The following is a 12,265-nucleotide window of genomic DNA, read 5'->3' as shown; positions in this document are numbered from 1 at the left end:
AAGAGCCCATGACCGGTTATGCTTGGGAAGGGGGTATCCCATATATTTTTTATTATCTGTTTTTAATAGTTTTACATGGAGAAGCACTGCACAGATCACATGGATCACACCAATATGTGCAGGCTTCTGAAAACATGCTGCTCATGGTGACATCTATTTCTAAAGTGTATTTTGACCTAAGTTTGCACCGTGCATAAAACGGGATTTTTAGTACATTTCCGTGTTCTATGGAAAGTACAGTACTTGTGAGTTGGTTCGATGGTGTATTGAAATCTAGTTGTGTTTTCATATGTATTTTACACTTCAATTTGTCATTTTACTCCTGTGTTTGACTTTAGTAAATCTCTGAGATTTAAAAAAAAAAGGCAAAACTCCAAGAATAGCAATTTGACCAAATTTGATTCTTAGTACATTTCGCCCTAAATGTTAATGTTAGGTTTGTAGCAGAAAACACAAGGTGTGTTTACAGTAAAAATGACAGAATGTTTTTGAAAAATAAATGTAACACACACAAATGAATGTGGAATGCCAATATCCAAAAATTTACAAACAACTTCAGATGTAAATAGACATGAAGAGAATATATGTGCAAAATATACAATGCAGAATGGCACTGCAAAGCAAAAGGTAATGTAGGTAGATAAATGAATTTCCATACACAAAGCAGGAATACACTCCTTAATTAGGCAGATTTGGTAACGGTGGATGGAATGTCTTTTTATATACTGTATGTTAATTGGATGCAGATCATTTTGAATTGGGCTGCAAAATTTATTTTGGAGCACTATATCCAATTGAACAAGCAAATGTGATTCTAAAATAAAAAATCAATGTGACAGAACATACAGTATAACTTGTAAACATAAATGCATTTTGTCAACCTTATATAACAAATAATAACACTAATATTTATGTAACACAAATCAATTTATTTGCCCCTTGTGCGAAATACCTGTGATACTACACAAGCCTAACACACCTCTTTTCTGTCTACACTCAGCCCCTCTATAATGTAAACTCATAAGTAGGACCCTCCTGTTGTGTCATTTACATAATTATCTAATTTACAGATTGTATTTATGTAATTATGTAGACTAGTAAACAAGCCTGCAAATGTACTTTTGTAATTTGTTTGTAAGTGTCATCTCCTTTGTACAGTATTACAAAACCCTTGAGGAGCCATTGAAATAAAATAATACAAAAAAATCAGAAAGCATTATTTTGCCAGATGAGTTGAATAATCTTTTGGGAGCATATTCATTTGTCACAATTTCTACACTCCCCATGCTTGATTTTTGGAGTTTGAAAGAGAAGCTGCGGCTGTACTATTCATTACAGCAGCCGGGCAGCCCCTGGCAATATGATGCTGCAGGGGACCGTGGCTGCACAGTTCATTACAGCAGCCAGACAGTGCCTGGCAATACAATGCTGCAGGGGACCGTGGCTGCAAAGCTCATTACAGCAGCCAGACAGCCCTTGCAGTATGATGCTGCAGAGAACTGTGGCTGCAAAGTTCATTACAGCAGCCAGACAGCCCCTGGCAATAAGATGCTGCAGGGGACCGTGGCTACAAAGTTCATTACAGCAGCCAGGCAGCCCCTGGCAATACGATGCTGCAGGGGACCGTGGCTGCACATTTCAGTACAGCAGCCGGTCAGCCCCTGGCAATACGATGCTGCAGGGGACCGTGGCTGCACAGTTCATTACCGCAGCCACACAGCCCCTGGCAATACGATGCCGCAGGTGGGGGTGTGTGAGGGGCCGAGGCTGCACAGTTCATTACAACAGCCAGGTTGCCCCCAGCAATATTATGCGACAGGGGGTGGGCCATGGCTGCATAGTTCATTACAGCAGCCGGGCAGCCCCTGACAATACAATGCACATGGGGAACTTAAAACTAAAATTCTCATTGCGCAATTTTTTCATGATGACTATGCCCCTTGGTGCTTGCTATTTTTCTATTTTTATATCAAGAACATTTTTTATAAATATAACAATCTGCTTACGAAGTATGCTGATACTTTCTCAGCCAGCTTGTTTGGGGGCAAGCAGCAATAGTAATGGAATCAACTTGATAAGAGATAAGTTTGCAAGAGCATAGACTAGAGATGTGCGCTGGCCCATTTTTGCTGGTTTTGGATTTGGTTCTAATTCGTTTTGAATGTGTATTTTTTTTTAAATGTATAAAAAAAGCTAAAATTGCAGAATGTGAGCTTTTTTTTTGTTCCTATGGTATTTTAACCTCAATAACATTCATTTCCAGTCAATTTTGATTACATCACAGCTCACAATACTGTTTTCTTCCAGGTTAGTCCAAAGATTGTAGCTATCTGGCTGACTATTAAGCGACAGAGCATGGCATAAATATATGGAAGTTTATAGCACATTCATGAGACACTGCCACGCAGTAGTAGCATAAATGAAAACAGGTGCAAGAGGAAATTGTCCTTGGTTCCTCCCATCTACCCACCCATATGTTGTTATAAAGGACTATTAGGACTCTGCCATTTATATTGTCTGGCCTGCAGTACCTCTGGGCTGCCAGTGGTGCTGCTGTTATGTATGACCTGCAGTACCTTTGGGCTGCCATAGGTGCTGATGTTATGTATCTGGCCTACAGTACCTTTGGGCTGCCAGAGGTGCTGCTGTTATGTATCTGGGCTACAGTACCTGTGGGCTGCCAGACGTGTTGCTGTTATGTATCTTGCCTGCAGTACCTCTGGGCTGCCAGATGTGCTGTTGTCTGAGAGCAGACCCAGCTAGTCTAATCAGCTGGAACATACTATTAATTAATTACATTGCCCCAGCTGTAGAACATTGTGATTAGGGGCCTGTACTTGTGTGCTACAGTGATTGGCCTTCTTCTGGCCCTCAGGGCCAGTTATAGCTACTGTTAGTTTCTAACCAGTGTCAAGCCTTGCTCGTTTTAACTGATCCTTGTTACTTGTTCCTGTACACCTTGCCTGTAGCCAGTTTCAAACTTGATTCTTGTACCTGGTCCAGAAATCCTTGTCTGTATCCAGCTTCAAGACAGGTTTTCTGTATCCCCTGCTTTATTTGTCTCCAGTCTGCATCTGTACCAAAGACCCATGCACCTGTACCAAAGACTGTTAAGTATATTTTGCTGCAATATAATGCTTTTATGTGGAGTTTAACTTACAACAGCTTTCTACCCTGTTTTACATCTGCAAGTTACCATTGTTACATTCTGATGAATGCTTTGTTTAATTCAGATTTATTTGATACAAACATTCCTGTACTGGTTTTCTGTTCTACACCAGCATTTATTCTTCTCTAGCAATTCACCCGCCAATTATGAATCCTAACAAGGACATGCACAGTTTACCTAACCAAGCACTTCAGCTATAAAGACTGTCACTGTTATGCTGATATGTTCTTGTTTTTGTTTGGGTACCCCCCTCCCCCCCCCAAAAAAAAAAAGAACAGCCTAGCAATGGGATTAAGGCAGCTAAGCTAACAGCTCTACAGTGCCAAGATGCCATCTCAGCTCACATTGCACTGATTCAAAGGGCTTTTATTTATATGTGAACAATTGCACCGGGGAACAGCACACAGAACAGTATAAACAGTAGAACAATACACTTTTTTTTCAATTCACAGATCAGCTCACACTGCAAGGATTGGAAGAGCTTTTCTGTATGCTGTACATGAACAAATGCACTGGAGTACAGAGCACAGAACGGTACACACAATAGAACTATATATATATTTTATTTTTTAAATGCTCAGCTCACACTGCAGGGAATCAAATGGCTTTTCTACATACATGAACAAAGTTGCACTGGGGTACAGCGCATAGTACAATGCAAATAATAGAACAATACAATTTACTTGGTTACTGGAAGATAGGATTTCTCTAAATCCAAACCGCTCATCTCTAGTATAAACGATTGTCATTTAGCTTATTGGTAGTTCCAGCAATGCTCACAAAAGGACTGATACCAAGTTGAATGCAAGACAGCTGCAATTGCTTAGATTTCACATGCATGGAAATAAACCCATATTTTCTCCCATGTGCTGCTGTCAGACCTGACCTGTCTGTATGGTTGACTTCATAGCCATCATCATCATTTCACACCAGCCTTACCCCACCCCCTCAGCATGACACAGTGCACCCAGGGGGTGTGGTTGGCACAGGGTGCTGTACAGCCCTGTTACAGCATTGTTTTTACAGCTGCATAAAATGCACTTTGCTTGTTAAAACCTGAAAGGCACTTATAATCTTTTTTATCCTACCCCTAAAGCCAAGGATAAGTGCCTTTTTATGTGGGTTTTTCTACAAAGCTAAAATGCAACTGAAATTGTCTCTAACTAGCCAATAAAAATAAGCATTTCCATATTAGAAGCAAGTCATGGAGGTAATTTTATATACTTTTCAATCAAAGAAAGATAAATCATTGTGACAGGTCCAGCTGCTTAATATTAAACTACAGAAGGATATAAAATGCAACACACAGAAGCTCCACAAATTTCACAGACATCAAATCTAAAATATGATCTAATTTATGGTGCCTTTTTAGTAGTAGAGATTTATTCATGCAAGGTGCTACTGTAAAATAGCATAAAACACAGCATCAGCAATTTATATACAATAAACACATACAGTTCTAATATATAATTCACTGCTTCAGGGTTTCTATTTATAGATCCAAATATTTTTAATAAATTATGAAATTAGAAGGAAATATATTTATACCTGTATCAAGAATTCAGGATAACATCTGTAAACTGTGTATACCTGGAGTTAGTAAGCTTAATAAATCAAAAAAGATTTACTATATGTAAAAAGAGCCCAGATTGTAATTTTGATGTTAATTGTATTTGAGGCCCCCTGCACCTGTACAGACAGTTGGGACAGAGCAAGTGCAGATGGAGTACAGTAGAAGCATACACATTTTTCCTGTTATAGACTCCGTGGCATATCCAGATACAGTCCTTGAGAGACATAGCTATTGTTGATGACTTAACACTAACGTAAAGACACATGCTGCTGCTTTTGTTTTATTGTTACATTTTAAAGCACTAAAGATACAGAAGTAAAGGCCCCCATACATTACTGTAATTTTCTCATCGATGCCCCGTGAGCCACCCCAGGAGCTTCCCGGGAGGCAGGATCGCATGCGGTTCTTTTGCATCTGATATATCGCATGCCATCCCGTTCCCCGCTGCCGAAGCCCACCCCGAGTCGGTGGTCAGATGTGCAGCACGTCTGATCTCCAACTCCGATCCGGTGCGCAAGGGACCTCTCATCGGATCGGATGTCAAACACATCCAATTCGGCCACTTTTCACCTGATATCTTGGCCCGATCCTTCGCAATCGGGTAAAAAGTGGCCATATCGGACAAGTGTATGGCCAGCTTTAGTTTCATCAAATTGGCTGCCCTATTTTTACAGCATCCAGATTCACTCAGAGCTGTTTTACACCTGTGTTTTAGCAGCAGAATTACAGCTTACTCTAAAGCAGGCCCAAAAAACTCCTCTGCAAATAATTTTGACTCTATGTAAATTTTAAATATATTATTTAAAGTTTATGGAAGTTGACAGGATAATGATAGTTAAAGTCTAGTGTGAATTAACAAATAATTAAATGTATGGAATCCTTGGAAAATGTTGTTTAAAATGTTAACAGTCCATATACAGTATACTTCCAAATTCTTTCACTTTTTTGTTTATATGATATACCCTGCACATTTCATAATAATTGTAGACAGGATTTATTACATTGATTGCCTAGCTTAGTGATATACCATACTGATGAAAATAATGGGATGAGAATCGGTACCTAGACCTTACATTTCTTTGCCACCCCCATGCCCACTTTTTCCAGGTCAGCCCATGTTCCCTTCACCCACTTCTTTCTGCTGTAGCTTAGCCTTTCACCTTTCACATGTACATATATTTAATACATGGAAATGATTATCTTAGATGCATTTACAAGTATAATGTTTGTGTACAAAAAATTGACTAACACACTCAACAAAATTATATGGAAATTGAGTGTTGCCCTTTAAGTTTTGCAGCTTTTGCCCTAAGCCTAGTGTATGTGTTTTTTCCTCAAATTTGGGCCTTTACCACCTTGTCATAATAAATTCATCCATGCTCCCAAAATGAAAGAAAGCAAAGAAACTGGTGTGATAGAGTGAAAGTACTCCGTTGTGCCTGCATTTGCATATATATGTTATCCCTTTAAACCATTTAAACTTATAGTATGAAAGTGTAGCAAGATCAATGAAGAAAAAAATTCAATTTGTTCATTATTTCATTTCATAATGACATTATCATTCCAATGATTTAACTGATAACTCAGGAAGAATTTTCAGAGATCGTGTCACAAAAGGTCTTTGACATGAAAGCTACATAAACTCATCCTGCCAAATTGGCAACAGGTTTCTGCTGAATGCACTGTATTTTAGTGATTGTTGTCACATTAAAGAGCATGTAATTGATGCCTGCAAACATTAATTTTTCGGAACTACTGTACCTAGATTTAACAAAGGTATGTTCTATGGCACTTTTATATATTTAGAAATATATTTTTTATAATTTATATATTTAGAAAGTTTCAAGTATCTCAAAAATACAAATTAAATTAGCTTATTTAAAAAGGAGGAGAACATTGGTCTACAAGTAAACACACCCCAAGTACATCAAAAGTTAAACTCCAGCTCCTTATTATCTTACAAGGCAGTTCCAGCCCTAGCCCCATTTTTTCGGTAAGTGGATAAAGCATTAGGAACCCCTTGGTGGAATAAACTCTCATATTTACATAACTGTCATTTACACTGTGTGTGAAATATCGAGAGTATAGGTAATAATGTAACACTGACACCACGGAATCTGTAGATCAAAAAAAGAAAAAGACAACACATAAATCACATGAAAAAAAAACACACACTCAAAAAATACACATGAAATACAAAATACACATGAAAAAAAAACCACTATTAATTGCTCTACTGTCTTAGCCTCTACTTCCTCTGATGGAAGGGTATTCCACTTACATCACTAAAGGTGGGTTTCACCCGGGACTTCTACATGGGTCCTTCCCAGGGGCGACCTTCTTGAGACCCCTTTCAGACTGGTGGCACCAACCCAGAATATTGACGTGTTGGTGATGTGTGCAGAGACGGCACCTGGAGATCAGATCATCTCCAAGCGCTGCCTGTCCCTAAAGTGTCGCTTCCCCCTATAGTGTAAACAGATCCTGGGTCCCATTGACCTGGCAATCCATTCACACTGCACTTCAACCTGGGAATAACCCTACTTTATTCCAGATTGAAATACTGGATAAGTTGAACCGGGAAATTCTAACATACCCTTTTCACACGCACCTCGACCCGCATCGACCCGGCAATATACCAGGTTATTTGTGTGATGTTAAAGGGGTATTATCCACAAGCCTTTCTGTATTATTATTATTATTATTATTATTATTATATACTGCATCACAGTCAGGGTGAGCCATATGTACACTATTATTATTATTATTATTATTATTATTATTATTGTTATTACTATTATATGCAGGGCTGGTTCAAGACCTTGTGGAGCTCAGGACAAGTCTCCCATATTTAAACAGGACAGTGCACCCCAAAGGCACGTGCCATAAATATAGAGGCATAGCCACAGAATAGAACCAATTGTCCATTATTCACATTACACCACACGTTAATACCCCTTATACATGTTACACTGCACAGTAGTGCCCCTTTTACACATTACACTACAGTAGAGCCACTTATACACATTACATCACAGTACAGCGGATTATATACAGTATGTTACACCACAATAGAGCCACTTATACACATTATCCCATTTTAGAGCCCCTTTTACACATTACACCACAGTAGAACCACTATAGAAGTAGCTGTAAAGTGAGGACAAGAAAGAGAGGTGAGGATGAGAGAGAAAGATGATGACAAGAGAGAAAGAGAGAGATGAGGACAAGAGAGAGGTGAGGACAAGAGCGAGAGAGATTAGGACAAGAGAGAGGTGAGCATGAGAGGGGGTAAGAGAGGACAAGAGAGAGAGAGAAAGAAAGGTGAGGATGATAGAGAGGTGAGGATGAGAGAAAGAGGGAAAGGTGAGGGTGAGAGAGGACAAAAGAGAGAGAAAGAGGTAAGGATGAGAGAGATGTGAGAATGAGAGAAAGACAGAGAGGTGAGAGTGAGAGAGGACAAGAGAGAGAGCTGAGTATGAGAGATAAAAAGGTGAGGACATGAGAGAGGACAAGAGAGAGAGGGGATAAGAGAGAGCAGTGAGGATGAGAGAAAGAGAAGATAAGAGAGAAAGGTGAGGACGAGAGAGAGAGAAGATAAGAGAGAGAGGTGAGGATAAGAGAGTGGTCAGGTGAGTTCAAGAGAGAGGAGAGAGGTGAGGATGAGGGAGAGAGAGAAAGAGAGAGGTGAGAGTCAGCTAGGGCAAATATACACCCGCACTCACAGAGATCTCCTTTCCCCGGATATTAGTGGGCTCTTCTAGGCTGCTCATGATGCTGCAGCTGGCCCTGTGCTGTGCTGGGGCTTGGATCCATGACTGCGTAGGTGATAGGACTCTTTCTCAAGGCCAAGGGCTCAGGCAGACAGACTGCAGCTAGTCTGCATATTGGGTACTTGTAAGCGGGCGGCCGTGTGTAGTACTACGTGCTGTCACCAATCACCAAGCTGCTGCTGCTCCTGCTCCTCCTCCATCTTCTCTCCCTAAGATGACTGTCCCTGCACTTCTTGCAGTTCTTGGCATAGTCTGCCCTGTAGGGCTTGTCGGAGGTATCAGCCATGGCTGAGTGTGGGGAGCGTAGCAGAGGAGATGGAGACTCAAGGTGCAGCATGTAACAGACACACAAGTCAGTGAAGTCTCACTCTGCAGAGCAGTGGCAGTTAACAGCACCCTTAGAGCTTGCCACCCTACGCTGCTGCATAACTTGCGTTATTGGCCGGCAAGCCCTGGTGTTACAGAATGGGACTGGTCTGGGACATTATCATGTAAGCAGCTGTGTCCTGCTGTGTGGATGGTGTAAGTTGCAGTTTATGAATATATATTTGTTTTAAACTTGTCCCTGTTGTCTGGTTTATAATACCTAAAGATTTTTGCAGTGACTCCTGAATGTCTGCCTGAGCCAGACAACAGAAATACCTAAAAAAGAAGAACTCACCTCTTCTGAGAGATTGAGCATGGCAGTGGAAAGTCGAGATGCAGGCCACCCTCTCCAACATCATGTCTACCACACTGAATCCGCTCCAGTTTCCACGTGACAGTGGTGGGCATCCTCCCTGGCCCAGTTTGCGAATATTGTAATGAGCAGCATGACATCATGATGCTCTGTTGCTCATTACATATGCATGATGCAGCACTACAGAGCGTGGGAGGGGGGCCTGCGGCCGCATCCACAGCAGGCAGCAGCACTGACTGTGTAATAGAAGTCAGTGACAGTTAATCAGTGAGACAGGCTGCCGACTCTCTATCGTGGTTCATGGCCAGAGCTCCCTCTATTTGCGGCACCTCACTCAGCCACATAGTTTGCATATTTATAGGGCCAGCCCTGATACCAGGTGGTATAGTCATTTATCTGGTAGAGCAGCAGCTACAAAAAGGGGAATTAGCCAGGGAATTCACATCAGCTAAACAGTGGGGGATTTATATCCTTATCCATGTAGTGTATCCATGTAGTCTGAGATCTATATGAGATGAGCTTACCATCCCAGGTATATAAGGTGTCTAAGACTGCAATGATGATAAAGATGTTAAACAGTTTAGTGGTTGTATGGTTCAAATTGTCAAATTGAATCTTCCAAGGGATATTCAGGGGCAGAACAATTATTATATGTCTGCAATAAAGTAATTGTGATTTAGTTTTAGAAATGTAAGTGGCCATACATTTTTTATTTTATTCATAGCTTCTTTTGGAAGGGATCAGTACTAAATGCCGGTGGTCGGAATCCCGGCGGTCGAAATACCGACACCGGAATCCCGACCACACAATCCCGACAGGGGTGGCGAGCGGAACGCAGCCCCTTGCGGGCTCGCTTCGCTCGCCACGCTGCGGGCACGGTGCCTCGCTACGCTCGGCACACTATTATATTCTCCCTCTATGGGTGTCGTGGACACCCACGGAGGGAGAATATGTCGGGATTGCGGCGGTCGGGATTCCGGCGTCGGTATTTCGACCGCCGGGATTCCGTCCGGCGGCATCTTGACCGGATCCCTTTTGGAATTTTGTAAGAGATCGTGTAGAAGACAGGTTAGTATAGTTTAATGTATAATTTTATACAATGCTAAATGGCCCAACCAGGAGAGCCCATATAATAGTTAAGCTTGTACTGTAAGTTTAGCAATTATAGATTTGATGTTAACCCCAAACACAAGAAAGGCTGAAAAAATTATATTGTAATGTTGAAGAACTAAAAAGGGATGGATAAAAATCCGTTACTAAGCACTCTACCAGGGGAAAAAAGTCTCAATTAGATAGTAGTCAATTTAGCCTCAGTTTTAATGCCTGTGTTCAGGTCTTTAACTGATTTGAAATTTGTGAAAGTTGAGCTTAAAATATCTTTAATGGGAAGGTGCCACATTTGGTAGCTGTATTAAAGAGATGGACAAAGATAGTTTCTAGTACCTCATCAAAAGTAACATAGACATTATTAATGTACCCATCTGTGTTAGGAGTAGAGATATGCACGGAACCCCATGTTTTGACTTTGGTTTTGGTTTTGCAAAAACTGCCCTCTGTGTTTTGGTTTTGGTTTCATGTTTTGGCAAAACCACCTGTGTTTTGATTTTGAATCTGGATTTAAAGGATTTAAAGTAAATCATCAAAAACAGATACAATCACGTAATTTTGGTCTTTTTTTGTTCCTACAGTATTATTAACCTCAATAACATTAATTTCACAATAGTGTTCACCAATATTGGCAAAAGGCTGGCTTGCTAAACTAAGCAACGGAGCAGCGGCACAAACACACGTTTAAAAATGTGTTGCAAATTAGTAATGTATTAGAGCAATAAACCATAAAAATGTTTGTCTATGTAAAAAGGCTAAGTATGTATGACGTTGTCAATTTAATATTTTTCGGGAGTAAACTTTCCCTTTATTGAGGTGATTTTTTTTCTTTAATATTGTAAAATATTGTTTTGATTTCAGGTGCTCTGTCTTAAACCTTATTTGCCCTTGACCACTGGCTTTAGTAGATGTTAAAGTACTTTCATGACTGGCAACAGCCGCAGCACTAGTACTGGGTTGCTGCTCCTGGTCTTCTATCAACTGATAATATTGACTCACAGTGCTTCTAATAATGGACCTACGGAACATTTTTTTTATCACAATTCCTGGACCTAAACACACACAAGTTTTATAAATTTCTTTTTTTTACCACAGAATGCTCATAATTGCATTTTTTAAATGGCACAGTGCCCACACAGTGCCCCTTTAGGAAAAGCACATTGCTTGTAATGGTACTTTAAATGACACCATGACCCTGCCTTTACTGGCTTTAAGTTATACAAACAATGACACAGTGTTCCAGTACTGTCCAATTGGTCCACTTCTCTGGCATTTAGTGCCGCAGCTCACAGCCCAAAATTACATAGTACCCCTAAATTAGTACTTCTTCCTCCTAAGTTCCAATAGAGTGCCCACGCACCCTCTTCCTCGAATCTCTCTGTTTCCTGAATATGAGGGAGGGATTTTTATGTGCAATGCAAAACATGCAAGATCTGTCACGGAGAAGATGATGTTTTTCTCTATTTTGAGAATTGTACCTGGCGGAAAGAGCGAGCACTGGATCATTATGACTTGGAACCCATAAATTCAGGTGTGTTTGGTTACCAAGAAGATTTTGTAGGGTTATTGCACGTTGTGAGATATATGTTAGTATTAAATAATTGCCCAAATATATCTGGTCTGCAAACACTGTGATCCAGGACCACAAAAAATACAATGATAAATCTAAATTTATATATATTAGAAATGCTGCTAAGGCTAGTGTTATTGTGGTCCTGGATTACAGTGATTGCAGACAATAAATATTTGGGCAATTATTTAATACTAACACATATCTCATCCAAAGAATTTACCTAGATGGAATAGGTTATCCCTAGAAGAGATAACACAAAATGGGGTTATTACAGCTCAGAGTAGGGTCCCAATAAAACAGTCAAGTCCATGTATTTTTCTTCCCATCCCCAAGCAGATGAGGCAGCCATGTTGGGTGCACTACATAGGTTGCACTGTGGGAGGTGAACCAT

General features: G+C 40.4%; 2 protein-coding genes across 4 annotated transcripts in view; one reads left to right on the top strand and one right to left on the bottom strand.

The window, feature by feature from the left end:
* The window catches only part of DOK6 (docking protein 6), a 799,313-nt gene that overhangs the window by 748,493 nt on the left and 38,555 nt on the right, over window positions 1-12,265 (top strand). The gene's annotated exons all lie outside the window — the stretch shown is intronic.
* Window positions 1-12,265, bottom strand: part of LOC134928712 (uncharacterized) — a 53,632-nt gene that overhangs the window by 16,923 nt on the left and 24,444 nt on the right. Inside the window, exon 2 of the mRNA XM_063924726.1 lies at window positions 2,995-3,107. Within this exon, the coding sequence (XP_063780796.1) occupies window positions 2,995-3,107 (113 nt within the window). The remainder of the gene's footprint in view (window positions 1-2,994; window positions 3,108-12,265) is intronic.

Source organism: Pseudophryne corroboree, chromosome 5 (genome assembly GCF_028390025.1).
Source record: "Pseudophryne corroboree isolate aPseCor3 chromosome 5, aPseCor3.hap2, whole genome shotgun sequence".
NCBI lineage: Eukaryota > Metazoa > Chordata > Amphibia > Anura > Myobatrachidae > Pseudophryne > Pseudophryne corroboree.
This window is presented reverse-complemented; position numbering and strand designations above follow the sequence as displayed.